Raw genomic sequence first — 27,417 nt, 5'->3', positions numbered from 1 at the left:
ACTTCTGTGTAGATTCTGAACATCAGACTGGCCCCTCTGGAAGGTAAGAGAAAGGACAGCCCGAGGAGAAGCCAGAGAGCCAGTACATCAGTAGGAGACAGAGGAAAGGTGGTGAGGAGGCATAAAGGATGCAAGAAAAATGTATGTGCTTGCAAAAAAAGTGTATGTAATTTAAGTGGAGTTGTTAAGGAATCTGAGGTACACATCACCCCACGGGAGGCTTCCGAAAGGTTTTGATTCATAGGCCCCATTTAGATTTGCAGACATGCCAGAAGCAGCATAGGAAAGTCATTATATTGGTTTCCTTACTTCCGTGGGACTGCTCTTCTTAGGTGTCATTTTAGTAGCCAAAGTAGCAAGGGTAGTTGCCCCATACCTCAGTCCTGATGGAGTCATCCACTGGTGAAGCCCCAGTGCAGCCCACTGTCCCAGTAACTGCAGATTGTCCTCAGCACAGCCCGAGCACCTTACAGGGTTTATCTCAGGTGGTCGTCACTGTTTTGCAGTCACGCTTCCGAGGGGGTTTTCTGCCACAGGGAAAGCTCATGCTGTGGTTTGAAAAATGATCAAATGAGTTACGTACTTGATTTTTTTTTAATCTCTGAAGATGCTTATTTTCAGCTAAATATTTATACATATCTGTTAAAAAGAAGTTCAGACAGGCTATGTAATGATGACTGGACCCAGAAAGGGAAAGCAGTAGGTTTGGAGAAATAAGGCATAATGTAAACTGAAGACCTAGCAAGAAGAGGCTAAATGAATTAAGCAAGTAGTTTTATTTTTATGCTTCTGTTAAGAGATTTAACAGCATGCAAATATTTAAGGGAATAAATAAACATTCTTACTGAATGTTAGAATCTCAGTGCAGAAATTGTAGAAGGATTACAGTAAGGACATTGATGGGGAAGAATGTCAGGCTTACAAAGTAACGTAACAGGGTGAAGGAGGCACATTTTTAAAAAAATATAAATTGCCTCAATTGAACAGAGATAATAATGAAATATAAAATGAGAAAAAAGGGTAGATAGACTAAAATGTCCCCCAAAAAAGAAATGTACAGTGTGGTTCTAATGTCATAATCTCTTTTCATCTTTCATTAAACACAGCTTTATTTTATTCACACATTTATCTCATTTACTCACTGTCATCTGCCCCTTATTCTACAAATTGTCTAGTTCAATGGAAAGAATAAGCCCTAAAGCAATGGTGAGAAGTCAGTCTCAAAACATGTAAAATGCCAGGGCAGTGCTATAATTGTATTCTGGGGAAGTGTTTTCTACTGACAGAAGAATGAGCTACCGGATATCACAGAGCTTTTCTGTAATCCACATTCTGTTGTCCCTACATAGGACAGGAAAATGGATCCACTGCAGACAGGGGAACTACTCTTGTGAGTAACTGCTACTGTGTGTGCAAGAACTGCACACTCCAGCCTGGAACACATAAAATTTACAACCAGGCAGAAGATAGCTTTTGTATTTTACCAGGTAAAATACATATCGTACTGGGAGGCAACCAGGGTGTCGGATTAAATTATAATCTTTATAATTGAGTTTTAGCTGTGGGGCTATACCTCAAACAAGATCTACACAGATGCAAAAGCCACGGTGTCAGACTGGACACTTCTGAGCATATTACAATCTGTAGCATTAGGAGGTGTTTCTGCCTAGCAATGGGCGACTCCCAGAGCAGCTAAAAATCTGCTTGGTCTCTTGGACCGTTGTGGCATGGAACTCTTGCAATGCAGGAGGCAGTTAGGATCCGGGAGCCCCACGCACACTTTGGATGTGCTACCTGCTACAGAACTGTCAGCTCCAAACAGCCCATCTGTCTGTAAATGCTGTCAATCCACAGCTCTAAGCAAAACTGGGAATGACCCGTCGGAATTTTAACTGGGTGTTTATTAACTGAGCCAGGATTTCCATGTCCCACCATTTAAGGTAGAAATGCTACGGAAGTGTTGGGCTTTCTCCACACTTGCATGGCCATTAAATGAAATAGAATCAGATTATGCAAAGGGGACGCAAGTGTTGGTAAGGACATAATTACCTAGAAGACTTGCTCGATGAGGGGGTCACTACTGTGAGTGGGGTCTCAGCTCCAGAAGCAGAATGCTGTGAGTCAGGAGCCCAGATGGTTAGCTGGCATCTGCTCGGGCCTACAGTGCTCCAAGAGCTTCAAAAATAGTTCAGGGTTTGTCAGAATTATATAATTTAATAACAAAATACATTAATAATTAAAAGATGCAATGTAAAGTGCTTAAACCAGAGAAATACACTGTATTATTGCTGTTTAATAATAATCTTACTGGGATGAATCTACGAGTTTAGTATTACTTCAAATCAGGATTTTGTAACAGTTTAGTGTGGCTGCTTCTTTCAGACCATGTAGGATAACATGCAGGAGAAGTTAGATAGATACAGATAGAAAGCAACAAGTATTAACTTTGGAAAATTTACCGTGGTCTTTCAAGAAATATAACTAGGAATAGAGAGTAAGTGAAATGGTAATGCCTTACACCAGAACTGGCCAATACTGTGGCAGCATTTTGCAATGAATTTCAATATTTTGCAATAGTTACAAGCCACAAAAAAAAAGAATAAAGTGAAGATACAGACAGAATTTATAGTACATTTAATAGAGGGCCTTCAAATAAATGACAAGAAGAAAAAACTGTAATGACAATTCAATTGGTTACACCCAGGGTAAAATATCAGTAACTGCACAATAATGTTATCAAGGTTTGTGAAATCCATTGCAGTGTAGCAGGTGAAGATACCACGTTATTTTGGTCATTTGAGCATTTTTTGAATAAGCTGACATACTCTCTGCTAATGTTCCTGAGCTCAGACAGCACAGGCTGATGAGAATCGGGAATTTTGATCTCTCTGGTATCAATTTCGCCTAGGTAAGCATATTGTTTCTCCTATAGCCTCCCCAGGTCACTGGTTGTTCTGTCAGCTTATATTACTTTATTTGTAAGCTATTAAAGCAACAACTGGCAATCAAGAGCACTACAATAAAATTAATCATTAAAAGTAATTGAGATAAGACTCTACATTCTTCAGTGACAGAAAATTGAATAAACAAGTGAGAATAGGAACAAACTCAAACTGATTCAACAAAACAATACTGAGGACTAGTGAAAAGTGTATTGTGGAATATCTGTATTTGTAGATATATGAATTAACCTGTATTGGAATTAAAATAGCAAAATATTCATCAGTCTCACACTTCTTATTTCCAGAGCAAAAAAGTCTTAGTGTGTACAGCCATGAACTTACCATAAAGCTTCTTTGGGCATAACCATCAACTTATAACTAACTTAGAGCGCATGGTTAGGATTCTGTCCAGCCTGGTTGGTCCCACTGACTTGGAAGGGGCAATTCATGTGTCATTATTCTTCTCAGCTTAGTTGCTAAAAAAAAATCACATTTAATTGATTTTCATATATCCATGGTATCAGCCAAATAACAAATGGTCATCCTGGGGTTCAGATGTGCAAGTTACACTCTTGAGGAGAGCATTCTTCAGGAGAATATTTAATACATATATTTTGCATGAAGCCCCAAGTGAAAGGTTACAGTTCCCATGACTGAGCTCTTTTATGTTTGCAGTATTTAAACTTCAAGTTGATTAGCTAATATTGGCTAGCCTGGAGTTTACAGCAGAAAAGTTACGATAGATGATTATTTTTGTGTGACAGCAGTAGGCAAGGAAGATTAAACAGATGCTAATTACAAATACAGCAACCTGATTCCACAGTTAAAGCAAGGTTTGATATTACATATACTGTTAATAATGTCTCAGATTTATACAAGATGTGAGTTTCTCCTGGGTTTTGGTTGGTTTTTTAGGGTTTTTTTCCAAAAGTGACAAGACAGTGGCTAAGAGCCATCTTTTCGTGGTGTCAGAGGATTTCTCTATGCTACTGTTACTTTTTGGCAGGGCTGGCACACGGCTCTGAATGAGCCGGCTGTGGCGTCCGGTCCTGGCTACTAAAGTCTCTGTGGCTGGACTAACACATGCCAAGATAATCCAAGGGACAGTGTTACCCTTCAGATGCTGCTCCAGCCTAGCAGAGAGATTCACAAGGATACCCTTAAAACAGGAGCTGATAGTAATAATTAGCACTCTTCCTCTTTTACATCAACTTGATGGAGCTAGGACAGGAATCAAGTGAACTGTTCAAAACATTCCCCTTCTGCTAAACAAAATAGGACAAACCAGACGGAAACAAGTACCAGAGTTGACACAATCACAGAATAGTTGGGGTTGGAAGTGACCTCTGAAGAGTCCCAACAACCCTGCTTAAAGCAAGGTCAGCTAGAGAAAGTTGCTCAAGATCTTGTCCAGTCAGGTTCTGATTATCTCCCAGATGGAGACTTCGCAACTTCCCTGGCAACCTATTTCACTATTTGACCACCCTTGCAGTAAGAAGTTTTTCTTTAAGGTCAAAAGGATATTTCTTTTTCCTATTTCTGTATGTGCCCATTGCCTCTTGTCCAAGTTGATGGGCAGGGGGGAAATCCCTTGCTCTAATAGACTTGACAGTAGGACTGGATGCTTGGCTTTGTCAAGAATGGGTAAAAAGCACGTGTCAAACTGAGTAAAAACATGACTGATTTTCACAATCTCTGGCTGTCGGCATGATTCTGTATCTTTTCAAATTGAAGACAACCTGCCACTGACTTTAGAAGGAAAAGAATCAAGTGCTAGGCATTGTACCTATTTCCACAGTGGGTTTCATGCTACTGAAGCAGTCTAAAATTGAAAATGTGTGTGTTCGTGGATTTTTCCATTTTACAAGCACTAGAACCTGTAAAACCATCAGATGTTGACCTCAAATATAACACTGTTAAGCCAACTGAAGGTCCCAAGGAAAAAGAGGAGAGGGGAGGAGGCAAGTCAACAATAAATACTGTAGCCTGTCTATCCATCTCTCATTTCCACCAGCACAACAGACATGGAAAATATTGAAAGTACTGGAGAAATAACTATAAATATTTGACTCACCCGTGTGGGAGGAATGAACCCTTGAAATCACAAGCCTCACCATTTACTAAAAATAATGTCTGAAAAATGGGAAGGATATTCAGTATCCTGGGAAATTCAGAGGTATCGCTAGCTCTTGTCTGACTCCGAGCATCTCTCCTTCCTGTGAGACTCCGTGCTAGCACACTAGTGGGGAAAGCAGTCTAGGTGGAAGAGGAATACAGACAAGGAAAAGCACAGAAGGTTTATGAACAGTAACTGGGAAATGGTCATCAAGGCATCAGATTTCACTAGAGAATCCCATGTCACGATCAGTCAGTGACCAGACAGTCTTTGACAAGCCACTACAGGAGGGTCACTAGGGATAGCAAGAGGCACTGCCAGTTCTAGAATAAAACGTGGAATAAGTCTAAAAAAATCAGTGTAGATTCAGGAAAGCATTAATAGGAAAGCTTTCTTGACAAGAACTTAAACAGTACAAAGTCATCACTTCATTGAAATAGACTGGATTCAGCTGAGCCTCTATCATACTTAATTACTTAAATTACGTTACACTGGATACATAACCTCTGATATGTCTTGTGCTTTTAATTTCTCTTTTCACCACATTTCAATATAAAGAAGTGTAAGTCAGGAAATTAAACACCTTGTATTTTATTTAAATCCAAGCAAGCACTAACAGGGAGTAGGAACATTAGTGAGTTTACCCATCTGTAAACAAGGCAACAGAAAAGTATAGAAGCTATGGGCAGTAAAGGAACAGTAATTCGTTATTCACTGACTAGTACTTTGTTTGGTCTAGAACATTCAACTGGGTTTGAGCCTATTCTAAACTAAAGGAAATATATTTATGATTCCCTCTTCAGAGCAAACAAATATATTTTTTTCTCTAAAGATTCTGTATGCCTTGATTTGTCCCGTATTACAGCAGCCCGAATCCTTGAGAACATGGACACCACTGCAGAGCCTTGTCATGATTTTTACCAATATGCCTGTGGAGGATGGCTTAAGAGGAACGTCATTCCAGAAACCAGCTCCCGTTATAGTAACTTTGACATTTTAAGAGACGAACTAGAAGTTGTTTTAAAAGGTCAGTGGCGTTTATGTTTGTGGACTATATAAAGTTTCTCCTTTGGCTTACACGTTATCCTAATAAGATGCAGTTGTCTAGCAAAGCTTAAAATACTACCAGATATTTCAGTTTCTTTGTGCTCGGTTCAGGACAAATCTACCACAAACTGTTTGCTTGGAGAGTGCTGTGGAAGGTATGCTGTTGTGTCTGACACTGGAGCGGAGCTGACCAGACCTGACCTTCCTGCTATCTGGACTCTGTGTGCTCATCTGCATATTATAACTGAAATCCACATCATTACCCTCATGCACTAACAACAGCAGCCAAGCTAGGTGAAGGAGGGAGGTGGGCCCGTGGGCCACTCAGCTGAAATGCTGGGAGTTGCTCTCTGGCAGCCCTATGTCCTGCATATCTGTATTTCATCAGCTAAATCCCAGAGCAGGCAAGTAATTTTCTAACTAGTCACATCATAAAACTTAAAAATATTCCTTTTTCCACAGAATGTAATGGTGTCAAATTGTCTTTTCTCAGGCGAAAATAACAGAGTCAAAGAAGTCAGTTTATACTCACGAAACATTCTCCAAACTGCTCTCTCCAGACTCAATATGCTTTTTTTGCTTTGCACATCTCCTGGTTTTGCCAGGTTTGCAGTTTATGGATGCCACGGGTTCCTTAGGCTTCAGTTTCTGTGGAGCAAAGCAATTGTAAAGTAATAACTGGAGTAATTGTAAAGTGGCAAGAGTGGGCTGCCCCACAGGCGAAGGCGAGCCAGGAGCTGACTGTGGCTCGGGGCAGGCAGGGACAGGGCGCTCACAGACAAGGGGCTCAGCCCCCAGGACCCACGCCACAAGAGCAGAGCACGTCCAGCAACAGCAACCAGGTTGAGCCAGCAGCCTCACGTCAGCAGGCAAGTCCATAATCATGTGGCAGGGCTGCAGGCAAGGTCAGGCTCTGCAAGGTACAGGGCCAGGGCCAGCATCCCTGCAGGAGCGTGGGCAGGGACCACGGGCAAGAGGCTGGCCTGGGCTGCTGCTCCTGAGCCAACAGGCATAGGCTGCACAAGTGGAGGCCCCAGATGAGCCTTCTCATGGCTCTTTCTTACCATTTAGCTGTTTTCACACAAGCTGCACCGTACCAAAGCAGACCTTGAACACAAAAGCTGAACTCCTGGCTGCAGAGAAGGGATTGCCAGTTAGAATTCCAGGAAAAGATGGTTCCAGGCTGGTCAGTGCAGTTAGAGCCTGCTGGTACACTCAGGGCCCTGACAGCAATTCTCTTCATGCAGTAGCTTGGTCACCTAAAAACCGTCCCTGAAAAATCAGAGCGTTTGTATTTTGTCAAGAGTGATCCACAGAGGATCTACACGACAGCTTTACACCCAACGTGCCAACAGAGACAGATGTAGCTGCAAGCCATATAATCTCCAGAGCTTTTTCCCCTCAGCTTTTGAAAGGCAAAGCTTCCCTGGAATTTAAGATGGACGTGGAGTACTTAGTGTCCACGCTCTAGTCCTCAGGATGGTATCCAGTGTGCTTCCTCCAGTATCTCTCCAATAAAGATCAGGTATTAAGAACTATTTGCTGTCTGTGTGTTTCAGATGTCCTCGACACACCAGGCAGTAATGATATAACAGCAGTGCAGAAGGCAAAAACTCTGTACAGATCGTGCATAAATGAAAGTAAGTGTCTCCTGAATTTATTGCTTATAGGATATATAAATATCCAAAGAATCCCATCTTCACAGTCAGCTATACCTATATCCTCCTACTTTCTGTGCATAATTTTTCAGAAATTCTTTATGAAAACTAAAATGTATCCATTCTATAGAGTCAAATAAGAATGTCAATCGTAAAATTAGCATTGTATCTCCTCTTTTACTAGCTTTGATATTTTAGGTGAGATTGCACTAATCTTCAGTTACCAGTTTGCTGCAGATATTTAAACTCAAATCCTTTCAGTTAAATGTGAGTTAACTTCTTTTCTGGAAATTATCAGGGATGAGGTGAAAAATAACTGCCATACCAGGCTTCTAGAAACAGGGAGATCACTTATTTCAAGAACTTGATGCTGCCACTAGAATGAGGAGCAGTAAGACAGTCAGCAGTGCCTCCTAAATCACGTTTTTATAGTTTCTATAATGTTATTAATACTCCTCAAAACTATTCTTTCAAGCTATCTGCAGAATGAAAATACGAGAGTTCTTCAACGTCATGATCACAAGGATTTGCATATTTGCAGTCATGACTGAAATGTTTTCAAATTAAATGTTAAAGCACAGCCATACATCAGAGCTTACTCCTGTGGTGGTGATGCTGAAAACTTACTTCTCAGCTTCATTATTCTGAACTCATTAGGATAGTATAACATTTGTGTGTTTTAAAATGTCACGGTAACTCATTTTATTTTTTCCAAAAGCTACCATTGATAGCAGAGGTGGAAGGCCTTTAATCAGCTTATTGCCAAATGTATCTGACTGGCCTGTAGCAACAACTAACTGGGATTCTTCCTATGGTAAGATAATCTGTGTTTATTTTCTTTACAGTTAAAATTTCTAAATTATTTTACTTTTCATTGCTTACCAAACAGAGAGACTGAGTAAACCTTTCATTTGCTTAGGTACTGCTTGGACAGCTGAGACAGCTATTGCACAGCTGAACTCCAGATACGGAAAAAAGGTCCTCATTAACTTTTTTGTTGGCACAGATGATAAAAATTCCACAGCACATATCATTCATGTAAGTCCTCTTTGTTGATCATAAAAGCACAACAAAATAACCAGAAGCACAGACATAAATGTTAACCAGGAGAAACATCAGTGATTTGAATTCTGCCAGAGTAAGTTGTAGATGAATTTGTGAATCTATGTAGTATTCAAACTTAAATTACCAGTTTCACTATGCACTGTTGGTTCTCAAAGTTAACATCTTTGATCTCTGCACTCATACACTGTTACTCTCAGCGAGACGAGAATAACAGAGACATACAGACACAATTTATGGGTCCACTGGAGAGACAACAGACATGATCTACTTACATACACATGCAAGCAAATAAGTAAACATGATTCCTTACCACGTACTTCAGGCAGAAGGCTCTGTCACCGAAACCCTGGGCTGTGCTCCCAATGGCAGGAAGCCCACGAAGGGGGTTGTGTTTTCCCAAGGTTCAGATGCCGAAGCGCTAACGGGACCTGCGGGCACTGGCACGGATCGGAAAGGGGCCGAGGGCATTTGCATAAGGAGTTATGTCCAGAGTGCCCTGCCTGTAAACATAAGGTGATCTCTGAAAATGGAAAATCCAGAGGAAGACAGTATTACACAGGGTGAATCTGCGCCAGTGACTCCACAGACACAACAGTTAGGAGAGCAAAGGTCTAATCTTTCTTGTCAGTGGGTAGACAGACTCTTGACTGCCTCACGTGTATGAATTTCAAAGATGCAGTAACTGCCTTGCTTGTCTGTAGGCTGTTTTGTCTTCTGTACATCCACTGTTTTCACACTGGTTACGCATAGCATGTGTTGTTCAGCAACAGAAAAAAAAAAAAAAAAAAAAGACCGAAAAGACATAAGGAGAGTAAAGTATACGAAAAGTATAAGGAGAGTGAAAAGAATTAATGGAGGGCATTAGTGAATGATGAGCGAAGCATCAGCGACCTGTAAATAGTACAGTGCTATGCCATTTTGTCCTTAAGCACTTTTTAATTTTTATTTGAATTTATAGATTGATCAGCCTGGGCTTGGCCTGCCCTCTCGTGACTACTATGAGTGCACCGGTGCATACAAAGAGGTAAGGTGAAGCTGACAGATCTCTGGCTGCAGTTTAGAAGTTTTAGCCTGTGTTTTCAAGGCAGGTGTATCCTCAAGACTGAGGATAGGCAAAGAGCAGGAACGGTCCTTCCCCAAAGGGATTCCAGTACAGCCCCTGGGAAACAGCACTGGGAGAACCGGGGAAACTGGAACAGAAAGGTAATAGTGATGAGCATTTAACCAGGGTTGATCTGCAGGTGAGAACAGTATGTGTGACAGGCTGGAGAAAGAAGTTCTAACATGGGTGAGTGTGCAAGAAGGCAGGGGAGCCAAAAGGGAAGAGGATGCAGAGAAACAAGATCAAGGGCAAGTAGAAATACATTAGGGAAGAATGGGAGGGAGTGGAACAAGTGTGCTGAAGATGAGGTGTTACAGTATTTCACCATAAATGTTAGAGACCCAGTCTGAGGCCCCCGGCAGCACTAGGACCCGAGGGGGGTCTCCGCAACTACGGAGCAGTTGTCTCTGCTCTGGCTGGGAGGAAGGCACATTCCTCTGGCATGGCTACACCCCGGGCATCCCAGCCTGCCTCCCTTCTCGTCCATTCCTCTTGTAATCACTGGGCATGTATGTAGAAGAAAAGTAACAGCATTTCCATACCATTTCTGTATGACTATGCAAGTCAGAAGAGGAACAGCTACTTGCCTTTTTAGGACCTCTTGGAAGGAAATAACCATGAAACAATCTAGCTTTGTTACACAGCTTCTGCCAGGCTTCACCGCCGAGTCGAGAGGCACCTCACAACTGTCAAAGTTGCATTAAGACAGGATATGAGTGCTTATGGATCTCCTGTTCTGTCACTACAAAAGGGTGACATTTCTGAACTCTGATTGACTGGTATCAATTGGCAAGTGCTGCAGGTGTCAGTGGAGTCCAGGTGGACTAGTCATATCCCTATGATATGTGATAGAAAGAAAGAAAGAACCATTAAGAACCAAAGACAGTTTTCTGCATGAAAGATCTGAGATCAGTCTCCTAAGTCAACAGCTGAACGAAAATGCAGCAGATAAAGTATGTTGATACCACAGAAATTGCTTCAGATACCTAAAATCTCATGTGGTCTTTAATCCCTGTTTAGTTGTTATTCAGACACATGTGCATTAACCTGTTAGCACTGACTGTGTATCCCTTGTTGCTAATCTTGCGTGTGCTTTAGGTACTCGAGAGCTGAAGTGTATGTATTTGCTGAGGTGATGTAGCCAAAACTGCTACCACAGGAACATTTAATTAGCCAGTTTTCTTCTGTGTAATTAAATGCAGAAGCGATGAGAAAGCATACAAAACATTCGGGGGTTTTAGGTATTTTGCTGACATGCTAACAGGTAATACTCTAATACTGATTATGTTTAATTACAGATCATATGCTAGTAAAGACAATTATTACATCTTAACTGTTCAGTTACGTTATTATCACGTGTGTTATGGCCTCTAGGAGCTGGCTGATGTATCACAATTTGTTCCCTTCCTTGTTATTACACCAACTGCAGCACTAAAAGACAATTCCTGGTCTAGTCTGACCTACCTGAAAGTATCATACTACTTTCTACTGCTGGAATGCAGAGAGGAGAGTATTTTTTAAAAAAGAGAGATTTCTCACTGAAAGGCAGACTCATTCTTACAAGCCTGAACACTTCAAGTGAGAGGTGTTCCTCCTTTCAGTCTCTGCTCTCTGCCAGCAGCCTCTTCTTGGCTCTGTTTCCTGCTGTGTCATTCCACTCGGGGAGCTGTAGGTAGCAAACAAGGTACCTGCCTCCTGCACTTCAGCCTCTGCCTTTGTCAGCACTTCCCACCACAAAGCTACAAGTGGAATCTGTGAACGAGATATTTTAAAAATCTTTTTCTCCTGTAAAATATAGGAGTCCTCTGCTCATAAAGGAGTTATTCTGACATTTAAGTTCCCACTAAAATATCTGAGAGTATTTATACAGTCCATCTGAAATTAGCTGACAGTTCTTTGCTACCTGACCATACAATGATCTGCACTTTAGGCCAAAAATTAAGTCCATTGATTGGTACCTGAAGATCTCTGTTGACTTCCTGGTGTGGGGTTAATATCTGTACTGAATTTTTATAAATTGTATTTGGATATCTTACATATACAGCCTTGGTATGCACTCTCTTTTGTGACTTCTTGTAGCTGGCAGTGGTTTCATGGGCTTTTCTCTTCCTGGTAAAATGATTTGATTAAAAATAATACTGAGAGCTCAGTGCTTCAAGATGCTGTGAGCACCTGCCTTTCTGCAGTCTGGTGTGGGCCCTTTTGATGAGGTGCTGGGAGCTTTCCAGTGCAGCCCTGCTGGCAGGCGGGGCAGGCTGCCCAGGGAGGGCCTTCCACACTGGCTGGAGACAGGGAGCTGAAGTGCTGCGTCCTGCTGCCCTAGGAGCTGAACGTACCAAAATGCTGCTGCTGGGAACACGGATGGCAGGCACGTCTTGTTAATCCTAGGTTTTATCACTGTTTTAGTAGATCATGCTATTTTGCATAAAATAGATTTATTATTAGATAGCTAATCTAATATTAATGTATTTTATTTGCCTTTTAAAAGCAAAACAGCCTTTCTGTTGACAGAAAAATGAGCGTGGCTTGAAGAGGAATTAGAATAATACTAAGTCCCATAAAATACAATGAGATCTGTAGATACTTGACAGCGTCACATTTAAGAGAATATACTTCCATATTTCCATTCTTATCCTTGGTGAATTCTGATATGTTAAATTTTATACTATATTGTCTATGGTGTGTCGAGATATACTAAATTTAGGCACAGCACCATGATTTCTAAATGTTCCAATGTTCTACACTGCTTCTGGGAGTAATTTTCCCACAATGCTAATTCAACACAGTCCATCAGCATTTCTCTCAGTTTTATGTTTCTGGGAACATTGCTCTTTGGAAGCGGTATTTTTGGAAGTTGTAATTAAAGTGAGCTAGAAAAAACATGGGTGATGGTTTAAATATGGACATACAAATGTCTCATTTTAAATAACGAAAACACAGTGCAGTAGTTGAGACTGTTTAGCTTTGAAGAAATTATGCAGCAATTTTCCATGAGGGAATTTTCAAAGTTAATTTCTATTTGTGATCTAACAGTATATCAGAGTAAACGACTATTAAACTATTTAAGAAAGGGATGAAGAACTGTGTAGTTCATAGAAATGAAGATGAAATCTTAAAGATAATCAAGGTATGCTGTACTTCGAAGAGTTTCATCTTTAAAATGTTTGTGTTTTTTCCTGCAGGCATGTTCTGCCTATGTTGAGTTCATGATTTCTGTAGCTAAACTAATCCTCCAAGAAAGAAATATTTCTTTCAGCGAGAGCAGTATTTCTGAACAAATGAAAAGAGTTATGGACCTGGAGAAAGAGATTGCCAATGTAAGAAAAACATTTTTAAAGTATCCTTTATATAACTGACTTTTTTGGTAATACCTAAGAAAGCTAACTGTAAGCTGAGTTGTTAAATTACTCGCTAATGTTATTTTGCGGAACCAAAAGCTGACCAAAAATGTGTGGGGCCTGGAACACCTAAGAGAAACACATAATAAGACAGACACACCTTCTAATGAACAAGGGAAAATATTTGAGTTAGCTGTTTTCCAAATGGCAGAAAGTTTTATCCTGATCTGTTCACAGAAGCCCTTCAAGAGAAGAAAGGGAGAGCAAGAGAAAGACAGACTTGGCTTCTGTTCAGTCTGGTTTAGGAAGTGGGTTTGGGGAGATGCTTTCAGGCCTCGTCTCCCTTCGGCCCGTTCCCCATGGACTGTTTGGTTATCAGAGCAGTAGATTCCCAACCCTCGGCCTGCCAGGCTACACAGAGTAGTGTTTGTCCTGCACGAGCTGCCCCGCAGTGCTCATTGTTCCAAGTGCATTTTTAATCACCGTTCTTCATTAAGTATGGCTTGGAGAAACAGCTAGAATTTGAACCTGCATGGAGAAAACAAATGGAAATTCAAGCATTCGCGAGCCAAAACATGGCTTATGATTATTAAACATTTCAGAAGGACCTGAAGCGGAGGATGACCATAAAACAAGCTAAATACAAGTTTTCTAGCTTCAGCTGTTTCTCAAGTTACATTGATAGTAAGTGCATGTGTTTGGCAGAGGAAGACCTTTCCCCTTGATTTGTATAAACCAAAACCATCTGATTTTTATTTTCTTCACATTTTCCTGAGAAACACACCTCTGGGCTTAGATCAGAGATGGAAAATTATTACAAGAAAAGGAATTCACTGGAGAAAGATTTAAAGGGAGGTACAAAAAGAAACCACAACTGAAGCGTCTCTACAGCAGTTGCTGCTGGTAGAGAGCACAGCTGGTGGTGGGTAAGCTGCTATTGCCTTGGGTTTGGACCTCTTGCATCAAAACCAGCACCAGCCTGAACGTTGCTGAAAGAGAGCTGGCATTGTGCTCTTGGGAATTTGTTAAAGAAAACACAGAAGAAAATACTGAAGGCACAATAGATTAGGAAAGTGGAAGCAGAAATCTTTTTTAAAAAGGAATAGAGAGATAAAATCAGACTTGCATGACTGATTTTGCAAAACAGTTTAAATGGGTAAAATCTACTCTTCTCGCTCCTGAACGAGTCATTTAAGAGTACTCGAGGCAGTAGTGATGTAGGTTCTCCCACGAATTACTCTCACGGATCACAAGATCACTCTTTCCCCATAGTAATTTCTGTACCTGCATTTTCAATCTCTGCCACCAAAAAAAGTGGAAGTTAAAAGAGGGAGGAGTATGAGGGGAGAAGCACTGATCCTGACACAAGGTACTTCTGCAGGAGAACAAAGGTATGAAAGAGGTGACAAGAATGCACTACAGAAACTTGCAGAAGCATCCTACAAGGGACACACTGGTGTTTGAGGAAAAGAGCAGAAAGATACCCAGGAGAGTATTCGGAGACCAAGGGAGCGGTTCCCATGAGGTGCTGGTTTTGCCTCCTCTCAGTCTGCACTGTCCCCACGCCGTTCCAGGGACCTCCCTGCTGACATTTGCTGTCTAGAGACGCCGGTGATTAACTTGCCTCATAAAGCACCACCACAGACACAGGTCCGTGGCAGTCAGGCAGTTTTATTGTCTGTAAGAAACGGCCCCAGTGCAGTCATGCCATTCAGGTGTTAATATGTGCACATTTTTAACACCCTGGTGCAGAACCACATTGCCCAGCCTAATAAAAAGCTTATTTGAGTTATGAGCTATGATTCCCTTTCTATACAGCAGTTCCAGAAAGAACGTTTGTTGCCAGACAGACAGCACATGCATCCCGCTCAGGACACTCACACTGCATTCCCACCGTAGCACATCGCCCTGTACTCCATGAATACATCTCCTTTATTCCCTTCTCCCAGGATTTTGCTTCTTGCATCATCTCACGAATATCATGAGCATGTTCACGTGTTGAGTGTATCTATTGGTAGCAACATCTGCTTAGTGCTTTGAGTGGTATGGGTCTGTGTTCCAACCAGGACTCCCGCACAGCCCGAGCTGGGGATGCTCTAACACCAAACAAATCCAGAAAGTAAAGCTTCATTTTACTCTCAGAAACTCAGCTCATTCAATCTGTCCTTTTATATGTTTTTTTACCTATAAAACGCTGTCCATATTTACATGTAAGTACTTTACAGTTAATGCAAACATATATTTTAAGCCAGAAATACTTATTTTCTTTCTTTTTACTTCCACCTATCAAATTCCTGTGAACTGACTCAGTGTAGTTAATAATTTCCTCATTATTAACTTTGATAGGCAACAACAAAATCTGAAGACAGAAATGATCCACTTCTGCTGTACAATAAAATGACCTTGGCACAACTCCAAAACAACTTCTCACTGGAAATCGATCATAAGGTGAGTGATCAATAATCTGATATTTTAACTTCTAATTTATGACTGATGAGATTAAACAATGAAGCCTGACTTTTTTCTTTTAAAGACATTTCTTTCTTGAGTTTAGATATATTTGAAAATGAACAGGATACCTGAGGTACACACAATATTACCTAAACATCTGATGACATTAAACTGTATGTAGAAGGCTGTGCTTTGGTACCACTGCTGCTCCTAACTTGAAGGCAGATCTTGCCCTCTGCTTCAGCAGGAAGAGGTGGAAAGGGACAAGGGGAAAAAATCATGACTCTGGCTTACCTTCATGGATTCAGGATGGTAAATCTTGCAAAACTTGCACATACATAACCCTTGCTGCAAACCAGGAGAATATCCTTTGCAGAGTACAAATAAGTTCCCTTCCTAATTACCTAATTGCTAATTACCACAGCAGCTCCAAAGAGCCCAGGACAAAAGTTAAGACTGCAGCCACCAGTTGATTCAAATACATTGTAGTATGACTATTCAGACCCTCTCTGTTTATCCAGAGCTGCAGATTCAGAAAAAAAAGTCATTTTTCCAGCAGTCCCTCAGTAAGACGGGCTCCCAAAGCAAGCAGAAAGGAGCCCGGGCAGTCATGACTACGAATCAGGAAAATTCTCCCCATTCCTCCCACTGAAGCTCCCCCAGGATGTTTCAGCTCTGCCTTTTCCCTCACCCTGAGCCACGTACCATTTGTGCAGCATGACCTTTAATTCATGGCACCACAAAGTCCTGCTACAGAATAGCCAAAGGCTTGGTAACATCGGTGTGCCTCCTCAGTACCATCAGCTCTCACAGACATGGATGGTTTCTATCATAAATGACTCCCCGCTCAGTTCCTGGCCCCCGGGCAGGCAGGTTAGCACTGCGTGTGCACTGTGGCCTCACTGGCAGGACTGCATTATTGAGTCTTCTGAGGCCAGCAAGGTACTCTAAAATCTTATTATTCTTACCACAGTTTCATAATCACCGCTATTTTTATTGACTAAGTTCTTCAACTTCAAATTCTGTGACAGTTCACTTCTGCCTAGCTTAATTTGTTTCATAATTTCCCTTCTCCCGCAGGTCTTAGTTGAACAGCTACCATTACAGTCATAATGTCAGAAACTAGCTTCTCCTGTCACAGAATGGTATTGCCCTGGTTATTTTTAGTTCCTGGGGAGTGCTGCAGATCAGCAATAATCATCTGCTCTAAATTTATCCAAAAATGCTCAAAAGACACATGATGGGAGTTGGTAGCGTTGTTGTAATGGTCTAAGGATAGAACAGCAATTATTCCTAAGATTAGCTTGAAGTTTGCTGCTTCTCTTTCAAACCTGAAGTGATTCTATTCCTGAAAGCTTATCTGCTTTCCTCAGCCACATTAATTTGTCTGATGAAAGACATTACCTCTTCCAATAAAACTTTCCTCTCAAAAGATACAGACTGGGAAAAATCACCAATACTTTTCAAAGTAATAGGTGTAACAAAAATTTTTAAAATCAATGAAAAAAAAAGTACAAAGATTATTTGCTTTTCTTAAATGTAATGCCTTCCTTTTCATTACTAAACTGAGCCCCTACCCAGTGTGGTAAAAGCACTGAGTAGCTCTAAGGGTTTTGATGATCATTTCCATCTTCTGCTCTGAATCATTTTCTCAGTCAAGCAGTGATCCACAGCGGCCATGGATTAGGAAACCTTGGGCCAACGTGGAGAATCTGAAGCAGTGTATGTAGAGTTAGCTGTAACTTCAGTGTCATTTACTCAAGAAGTGAACAGAGGGATTGAAGAAATATGTAACACTGTACAGACTGCAGTATCTGAGCTGAAGGAGCGCTCTCAGCTGGTATCGTACAGAGCAGGACAAGTAACATGCTTCATGCTTGTGCAAATACTTCACTTGACATCAGCTGGAGGTGTGACCTTGCTGGCTAGGGGGCACGCAGAGGTTACAACCTCCCATTAGTACTACTCTGTTGCTCCGGGCCCCTTCGCCAGACCCCTGGCTCTGCTCGCAGGAGGCCTGAGCAGACCCGGGTCTCCAGTCAGGCCCTTCCCCATCTGCTGTCTGAGGCACGTGATATTCCCGACCAAAGGCTTACCAAAGGGAAATTCTTATCAGCAAACTTGTAAGAGTTTCCAGTTCAGAGTGCCCACTCACTAACATAACGCTCTCTTCAGGCTAGACAGACATGACAGAATGAAAACTTAACAGAAAATGCGTTCATAGGTACTGGGTCATGCAAGTTCTGTGGGCCCCTCATGAAAGAAAATGGGGATTTAGGACTAGAGAGACAAAAGGAACAAGAACTCTAACCTTTGTCTGAGACTTGTCTGTCACAGCATGCTGCAGACTGGCCTGCTGTCGAATCGGCTGCTTCTCCAGTACCTGGTACTGTGGCATGCAGAGGAAAATGCATTATAGATAGTGGATTTAGTGTCTCTGTTTTAAAGCCTATTAAAATAAATCCTTTTATGGACTTCAGTGTACCTCAGAACAAGTCCTTACCATATGCTTCAGCATGGATTGCCAAGTATACCACAAATCTTATCACCCCATAGGTACAGAGACAGACTGTACTGAAAATCAGGGTTTTAGCCAAATACAGCAAAAAGGCAACTGAAATTTTACTTAATATACTGTTTCTGCTTTTCCAGGCTAAAAGAAAGAGGTCATAACACTTTAAATTGTGTTAGTCTGAAATCAAAACAATGTCTCGACCTTTTCTGCTAAATACCACCCTATTCTAATAGGATTGTAGAGCACAGAGGATATAAATTATCTCAGATATGACTCCACTTACAAGTAATGCAGCTATTAGGAAAACTAAAGGCAGAGCATTTGTGTTACGCAAACATACTTAAACTGGAAAAAAAAAGCTAAATACTCTTCCTGTACAATTTAACCATGTAATAATGCATATTGATTTTCCAGGCATTCAACTGGTCAAAATTCATAAATGATATAATGTCAACTGTACAGATTAATGTTGAGAACACCGAACATGTCATTGTTTATGATCCAGAATACCTTATCAGGCTGAAGTCTATTCTTAATAAATACACTCCCAGGTAGGTATGTAGGTATGTAATTTGCATTTTATTTCCAATAAACTTAAAAAGCCTAAAAACGTTACCAGCTCATTATTGGTTTTTTGTTAAACAGAGACCTTCAGAATTACATGACCTGGCGATTTGTAATGGATCTTGTCAACAGTCTCAGCCGTAACTACAAGGACACAAGGAATGCTTTTCGTAAGGTGCAGAAATTAATCCCTTTTTAAGTTGTAAAGATGATCTATGTGGATTTTTTAATGTACTTGTAGTATATAAAAATGTAATGTATTTTGAATTTTGCCCAGAAAAGCTAGATGTGTTTGCTGAAGCTTCGGGAGTGTACACGTGATTTATACGCTATGTGCTTGATAGCGGGAGTGGATTTGACAAGTACTGTTCTGATACTTGGTCTCTGTGTTTTTCTGAACCTAAATTAATCCCCATTTTGATAACAGAACAGTCCCATTGATTTGAAAATGATTATTCTACAGTTCTGTTTGATTTGGTACAAGCTCTTCAGCATCCAGAGTAATACATTCGAAGTCAAACATTATGGGCCTGATCTTGATTTTGAAACATTTGATCCTGTAGATATTTTAGTGCTTTTAAGGAAATGCTGAGCAGTTTCACAAACAGACTGGAGAAGTCCTTTGTATTTCCACGGTAGAACTTCATACTTTTAAAGTTTGCTCAGCTCCATTAAAAAAGGTTAATGCCATTTTGTTATATCTGCTAGTGACATAAGAAATACTTTAACACACATACGGAGCTTTTTAAGGGGATTGTGTTCGGTCAGTTTTATCTTTCTGAACAGGGCAGTCTTATTCATTGATTATTTGGCTTTTTCTACTAGTCTTTAAAGTTTGAAACTATTGTAATATAAAGCTTCATATTTGCTTAGTCTACATCATCAGGGAATACTACACTTTGCACTCTCTAAACTAAAGTCATCGCCCACAACATCTTAGGACTTCACTGAGGAATTTTCATTTAGAAAAATGTCAAAGTTTGAAAGAACAACAGAAAAAGATTTTACCATAGTCTATGTATAAAAACATACAATTGTCTGCTAATTAATAACACGTGCTACAGTATAGCTGGAGCTTCTCACACCAAATGCAGTGCAAATAGATTAGCATTTGTCTTGTTAAGTTCGCTTTCAGATGTAAATGTGAGGACAGTTATGGCATTCCACAAATCTCCCAGACCATTTTTTTTTTCTGGGTTGTGTGGCTAAGTGGTCACTTACTCATTCAAAACTTTGCTTTAAATACAGATTGCTCAAACTGTGCTACAGAAAGTGCCAGAGTCCTAGCAGAAAGATCACTGGATCTGCAACCAATTCCTTAAGGAATCAGCAAACAGACCTCCCTGACGTGACCAGACTGCACAAGCAGACAGGCCTCACGTGTTACTGAGGGGCTGCGCTGCCACTCTAGATCACTTATGTTTGGTTCTCCATCTCAAGGTCAAATTGTCAGTTTTCCCTGTAACATTTCTTCAAAATTGTGCCCTTCCAGCAGATGGACTGTCAGGAAGCCCAGGTGTGGGGGTGCACAGCTATTGCAACTGTATTCTCGGGATACAATTACTCCCACCAAAAAAAAAAGCATCAGTATCTTTCTTTTCTTGCAAGATTTCTTTAAACAGAAAAAACCTGTTCCCTACAATGTTGTAGTTGAGAATTTATGCCCCAAGAGATCAGGTGTAATTTCAGATACAACAGCACTGTACGTGTACAAATCCACAGTAATGCATTTTAATTGCATGTTATTTTTACTAATAAGCAGGTAAGTTTCTGTTGCTGTAGAAAGCACCGCTTTGGTTTTCTTGTGCACCTCTGCTAACACTAGGCTTACTTAAAAAGGGAAGGGCAATCCTGGCCTGATGCAGGTCCCCCACGGGCTCAAGCAGCCTCTACCCAAGGGGCCAATGACTGGCTAGGGTAAGCCTGAGCAGCACAAAGGGATCTAACAGAATCTTCATTGCATCGTCATTCAGAGTTAGTTATTATTTTAATTAAATTCAGTACTGCTAATGTTCATTACTAGTTTTGCTTTAAGTTCTGGGGGAGAGGGGTTGTATTTACTTTTCCTATATAAGCTTTTGCCATGTAAGCAGATGACTACTGAGCCACCTGTTTGTGTGCAGGGAGGATCTAGGAGAGAAACAGATGAAGGACGGGCAGATTTTTCTAGTCTATTCAGCTATTTGTCAGTAATGATTTACAGAAAGCTCCAGCATCACTCTTCAGGCTCTTCAGGGAGACCTGCAGTAGACCCCTCTGTGCTGTGCTGTGCTGGTAACATTTTCAAAACACCATTCCTGTGTCCCTAATGCTTTAGGGTGAAAAGAAACATTTTCCTAGTACTGCAGTTCCAGGTGTAGCAGTTACAGAGCTTTTAACACCAGAAGTCATTGATCTGTACCTCTGAAGAGATGTGTAACTGCTTCATTACGGAACATAAACTTCATTATAGAGTGTGATTTCAGAGAGCTGCCCTGTGGTGACACTGTCCGCTGTATTCCTTGCATTAGGAGTCACACTCTTGTATTATCCACTCAGCTTTATCACATATTTACTCATTATCATGACAAAATCCTTGCATACCTTGTAGCAACATCACACAGAGTAGATGAGCTTCTACTTTGCAAACTCCTGAAGGTGGGAGGCTCTGACAGAAGCTGCTGGTTGGGTAGAAAACACAATCTTACCACTGCAGAAATTAACCTGCTGCATAATCACCATGGCCCTGTCAGAGCTGGAACTGCAGTACAGATCCCTGTAACAGCGAAAGCTTTGTGTCAGGGTAGTTCTCTTTAACCTCTCCCATCCCCAGCTTTTAGAGTTCCTCTCTACCTTTCATGTTTTGCAAGGATAAAGAACATTGCTACTGATTCTTGTATTTCCTCAGCCTGTGACAGCTGTTCCCATCACACCTACCTGCCCCAAACCCAGATGTGAATTAAATGCAGGTATTTCAGGGCGACTGGGCTCCTCTGAAACACACATCCGCCAGGCACTCGCCGTTCTCCTTCATTTCACTCAGGCCCTGGTGTCACTCTTTTACCTAATGTTTCTGTTTCGCAGGCACTTTACGGCACAACATCAGAAACTGCTGTTTGGCGTCGCTGCGCAAACTACGTCAACGGCAACATGGAGAGCGCGGTGGGGCGGCTGTACGTGGAGGAGGCGTTTGCTGGAGACAGTAAACACGTGGTAAAGCTTTTAGCAAACTCAGCCCGTGTGCCATCTCAGCCTCACTTACTGTCACCACACTGTTCTTTACACAGCTTTGATCACACTTTTGATTAACCTTTTCTTGACAGCAGGTCACTGCCTAGGCCCCCGATGTTTCAGGGTCTGCTGCGGAGCAGCAAGCACGTAGGTGCTGGGAGAGTTGCTCCTTTGCTCCGAAGTCCCTGGCCATTACTGGCCTTGCACCAGCCTGCCTTCCAGCAGGTCACCAGGGGGAAACAACACCCGAAACACAGAGATGGCATGTGGGCACCTGGAGGGCGAGAGGCACCTGCCTGCTCCACCCCTTCCGTGAGCTCCAGCCTCTCCCCGCGGGCAGGTGGCCACGGGCCGCGCGAGCCAGCCCCGACGCCGGGGAGCGGCACTTACCGACGGGACCCTCGCTGCGGGTTCTTCCAGACTGGCACTAGATCACATCCTGCCAACGTGGGGCACAGGCACAATCGGCTGCTGCTGTTTGTCTTCAGTCACACACAAAATTCCTGAAAATTAACCCGAAATTAAGCCTTAGTTAATGCCTATCGGTCCTAGTGTAATCCAGGCTTAAGATACACCATTTTTGGGGGGGGTTGACATATACACCATAATTTGATCAGATGCACAACATCCAACGGACGGTCATCTGTCAGGTTTTTTTGTAACCTGAATAACTAAATTGCATTGCCCCATGACTCAGGGCCATTCCCTTTCCTCCCACAGGACAGGCTAAACATTCTACTTAACTTGAGCTCCAGGCTCTGAGCGTGGCCCATAAAGAGCATATGCTCAAGCAGCTGGTGCAGGAGATCCAAGTCTGTAATAAACAAACTATGAGTGTGGAAAAATGGATCCTTTTATGTGGATTTATAACATTCTGATGTTTTTTCCAAGGTTGAGGAAATGATTGCAGATATACGTGATGTTTTTATAAAAACTTTAGATGAACTTACCTGGATGGATGCAGAAACCAAAAAGAAAGCAGAACAAAAAGTAAGTTAAATCTTGTGTTTCTATAAAAATCAGCATTCAATTGTTTTTCCTGAAAAAAAAAGGCAATAAAATTTTATATATACAAACCAACTTATATCTGTGTTCATATCAGCACAGCAGCTCACAGGCTTCCTGTAGGAGATCCAGGTTACATGGGAAGGGGCCTCTGTGGGGATAAGCACACAAAATAGAAAGAATATATGTACAAGGTTAAGACCTTCCAGGCAAATTGGTGATTAAGGGGCTAGATAATGAATATCTACCAGGAAGTAATACTGAAAATGAGAAGGAATGATTTGTGGCGCTTTGACCGGCTCTTAGGAGCAATAGGACGAGAACAAAAGTCGAACCACAGGCGGGACAGCATCAGTGAGTTCTCTTTCCCGGGAAGACGTAGCTTCAGACAGTTCGTGTAATTCTGGAGTAACAGAAATCAACTGTAGAGAGCCCTGAACTGGGAGTGAAGCAACTGAAAGAACTATTTATTACATCTCTGTTTTGTTAAATGGTAGAGATAATAACAAATCTTCAATTTTGTATTTTTGATTATAATTTCAAAATAAAATTTAATATTAGAAAAGCTTGGAAAATATCATGGGTTTATTAATTATAAAGTAGGACCTAGATTTTCCTCCAGAATCTTGGTTAGAAAAAACCATTTAAAATAACTATCCAAATATTACTGGTTTATCAAACAATTCTAGACTGTATAGCCTGCAAAAAGCTACTAATGCAACAGATTGCTGAGACAGTCACAGCATCCAGTGGGCTTATACTGATTCTGGTGTGCTCAGACAGCACAGATACAGTTGTGTGAACTGGTGCTGATGTGCTTTCCTAGTGCTGTTTCTGTAGGTGCACATACTGATCAGATCCAACCACACAGGAACTTCAGACCAGGAATGGCAGTGTAAGGCAGGCAGCAAACCGAAAATCCAAAAAATTTCCCTACTGTGATGAGACACAGACAGTGTATGTACAAAGTCTAGGCGATACTTCCACTGTTAAGAACAATTTATTTGCCAAAATGACATGCAAACTGCCTGAAAAGCTAGGATCAGAAACCTACACGCGCTCCATGTGTTGCTTATAATGCTCAGTTGTTTGTGGGAATAGCCTACATCACAAAATTATTTGTATAAATAATGTGATTTTACTGCTAAATTTATTAAGATGAATATATATGGAAATGGTAGAAAAAATTGCCAAAGAATCATTTGTTCTGTGTTTTTTTTAATTACTCCTGATGTTGCCATCAAATACAAACCAATATTTAGCTATCAGAGGAAACTGAGTAAGGGTTGGTTTGAAAAACTTTGTTCAGGACTTAAATTGTCAAAATTTGGGAACATTTTTTAAAAATAGTATTTCACTCCAATGTAGAAGTGGGAGCTAGTTATGAAATACAGATACAGCCCCAAACTCAAGTCAAACTGTACACATTTCTGGAAATCTGTAAAATGTGTTTTCCTATAATGTACTGAAGTTAAAAAACCGTCCAGTTTTACTTCTTACTTCTGTTTCAGATGCTGTAAAATATGTCAAATATTTCAGGATTTCTACTATTTGTTTAAACCAGCCTTTCAACTCAAAAGCATAGTTGAAGCGTGTCTGGCTGCCTTGTGCACATCTCTGCAAGTTTACTTACAAAGGAAGGAACAGAACATACTTTTATAATTAACCACAAATTTTACAGTGCTTTTGATTAATTAGAAAATGTAAACAAAAGCTATATATAATGAACATACTGGGGTTTCTGCAGTTGCTTCCATACAGCATTCATTAGATAATTTATGAGTGATTTAAAAATATGGCTGGATTTGCTATGCATATCAAATTATCTTGTCCCTAGGCAACAGCAATTAGAGAGAGGATTGGTTATCCAGATGAGATCGTGACTGATGACAATAAGCTGAACAGTGAGTACCAGGAGGTGAGTATCCACAACGGGTGGTATAATCAGAAATGGGTCTTAAGTGAAGAAATTGTGAATTTGCCTTCACAGCCAAAGCAGATGCATGTGCAGAGAAGAACTCAGCCCTGTGCTCAGCTGCATGGGTGCAGATAAGGCTGTGTGGAAAGCCAGGGTAGTACAGCTGATCTAGTGCAGGTGGTAGTAAGTATTTGGTGGTATTTCAAGGGAATGTACAGATTCTAGAGGAATTATGCTGGAATAAAACATGGAGCCAGTGGTGTTCAGTATTTCTAAATCTGCTACGGATTGGCATAGCACTGGGTAAGCGGATGCAGGTACCCATAGCTTCCTAACTGTGCCTCTTTATCCATGGGTTGGAATTACTCCCTGAAGTGTAATTTAAACTGCATCTGAGCTTCTTCACTGCACAATGTGACCCCAGTATTCTTTTACCCTGTAGGTTCATTTGTAGGAGCAACTCCATTCATGTATTGAGTATGTTCAAGCAGAACGTGTCTTAGAAGTCTAAGTTTTAATTTTGAAAAATAGAGACATATAACCAAAGTATGTGTTTCAAAACACCATTTGAGCCTTATTCACGTGTTCTTTCTGGGGTGGAATTGCAGCTCACCAAGCTGTCACCTCCCAGAGGTTAGGGTCAAAACCCACAAATGCTGAACTCCACTCAAAATATATATAAAAAGAGGGAATAAAGATCTCTGCAAAAAAATTATACAGCTGCTAACCTATATCCAGCTACAATATCAACTCCTCTGTGATGTAGCAGAGCACTTCAAACCAAGTTCTAATTGTAGATCAAACAATGCATTGCTTAGCTCATCATGCTGAAGACTAGATTTTCCAGATCCATGTGTTCTCTGTTGCAAATCAGTACCACCACCACTAAGTACTTTTCCCTCTTTCTTTTTAGTTGAACTACAAAGAAGAAGAATACTTTGAAAACATTATTCAAAACTTAGTATTTACCCAGAAGAAAAGGTTGAAAAAACTTAGAGAAAAGGTGGACAAAGAGGAGTAAGTATTTAAAAATACTGTGTATAGTCTTTCACCCAGTTTCCACTGGAGGAAGTACTTGGAGGGTTGTCAGTGATGATTTAATGACCTTCCTGCTGCACTTCTTCCTCCATGAAGCGGGCAGGGGAGAGGGCATTGCTCGTTCCTGAAAGGCTGCACCTACATTAGCAAGTAGGGCAAAGAAATTGGGAAATGGTGTAGAAGGTTAAGTGTTCTGGAGCAGGTCTAGTCTGGTCTCAGCTCCCGGAGTGGATTAAGTGGACTCCTGGAGAGCAGCTTTTTAATTAAGTTCATCTGAAAGATGAATTTCATCCCTGAGAATTTCATTTCTCTTGCTCAGAGACTGCATGAGAAAAGAGAAAGCATGATTAAATGAGGATGAGCAGGAATTTACTTCAGAAATGTACTCCCGCTATAAATTAAAATATTAATATGTAGATGCACCAAAAGACTGATGTGGCACATTCTCTAGAGCTGTACTGGCTACTCCTCCTGTCTCAGCGCTGACCCATTTGGAAGTCAATTTAAACCAAAGCAGAAAAATGACTGTGGTCACCACAGGCTTCGCTAACTTTGCAAGACTGTTCATTTGAATAAGGGCTGCCGAGCTGGGTTTACGTTGAGGGGACGCTAAGAGAACTAGCTTTGTACAGTCTGAAAAAGAAAATACTAAGGGCAGCTCTTAGTGCTGACTTCAACTACCTAATGGGAGGCGATACAGAGAAGCCTGATGTCTAGAGATGCACAGTGATAGGACAGGTGCGAAGAGACACAAGCTGGAACATGCAAAATTCTGACTAGATATTAGGAAAAACTCTTCACCATGCAGGGGGTCAAACAAGACGCAGAGAGGTTGTGAGATCTCCCAGTCTCCATCCTTGGAGGTACTCAAATCATCAACGGACAAGCCTTGAGCAACTGATCTGGTTAGCTTCACATGGGCCGTGTGACTTCTGGAGATCCTTTTTACCTACATTATTCTATGATTCTACATTTCTATTTTTAATTACTTTATCATTTTCATAATGTTGTTCCAGAATTTTTTAAGAAAAAAAAAAATATCAAAAACTGTTCAGACTCTTTCTAATCAGTCATCTTGCATCTTCAAACTCTCACATCTATTCGTCAGAAGATGAATATATACTTCACACCTCTGGAATGACCACCATGAACTTCACAAATACTATGTCATAGCTTTTCAGAGCTATAGTCATTATTGTGGATAAATAGTTCCAACTGTTGCTTTTGCTGTTCTGTATTTACATATCATTAACCGAAAGTTTATGGTCCACCTAGCAGCCACCTCAGTTCCGCTCTATTTTAACTTCAAGCTGTGTTTAGGTTTGGCTTGTTCCGTTCCTTCAGCTTGATTTAACACAACTCCTATTTTGTTCTCACAGGTGTGTATTAGTTAGGAGTAACTACCATAAGTTTAATTGCATTCAAAGATTACCTAAAGTGAACCACAA

General features: G+C 41.0%; 1 protein-coding gene and 1 long non-coding RNA gene across 4 annotated transcripts in view; one reads left to right on the top strand and one right to left on the bottom strand.

Moving 5' to 3' along the window:
* MME (membrane metalloendopeptidase) overlaps positions 1-27,417 on the top strand; it is a 49,277-nt gene that overhangs the window by 5,807 nt on the left and 16,053 nt on the right. For all 3 annotated transcript variants that reach the window (XM_074912536.1, XM_074912539.1, XM_074912537.1), the window contains exons 4-16: positions 5,924-6,085; positions 7,665-7,745; positions 8,482-8,577; positions 8,683-8,801; positions 9,787-9,852; positions 13,113-13,247; positions 15,615-15,716; positions 18,649-18,785; positions 18,880-18,973; positions 21,862-21,990; positions 22,900-22,998; positions 24,851-24,931; positions 25,845-25,948. In XM_074912536.1, coding sequence (XP_074768637.1) covers positions 5,924-6,085; positions 7,665-7,745; positions 8,482-8,577; positions 8,683-8,801; positions 9,787-9,852; positions 13,113-13,247; positions 15,615-15,716; positions 18,649-18,785; positions 18,880-18,973; positions 21,862-21,990; positions 22,900-22,998; positions 24,851-24,931; positions 25,845-25,948 — 1,405 coding nt within the window. The remainder of the gene's footprint in view (positions 1-5,923; positions 6,086-7,664; positions 7,746-8,481; positions 8,578-8,682; positions 8,802-9,786; positions 9,853-13,112; positions 13,248-15,614; positions 15,717-18,648; positions 18,786-18,879; positions 18,974-21,861; positions 21,991-22,899; positions 22,999-24,850; positions 24,932-25,844; positions 25,949-27,417) is intronic.
* On the bottom strand, positions 235-3,398 carry LOC141963338 (uncharacterized). Its single transcript, XR_012634085.1, has 3 exons — positions 3,285-3,398; positions 2,050-2,175; positions 235-548 (listed from the first exon to the last, which is right to left on the bottom strand). It is a non-coding gene; the product is annotated as an uncharacterized LOC141963338 (long non-coding RNA).

This window comes from Athene noctua, chromosome 8 (genome assembly GCF_965140245.1).
Source record: "Athene noctua chromosome 8, bAthNoc1.hap1.1, whole genome shotgun sequence".
In the NCBI taxonomy this organism is placed as follows: Eukaryota; Metazoa; Chordata; class Aves; order Strigiformes; family Strigidae; genus Athene; species Athene noctua.
Note: the sequence above shows the minus strand (reverse complement) of the source record. Positions and strands in the feature narration are given on the sequence as shown.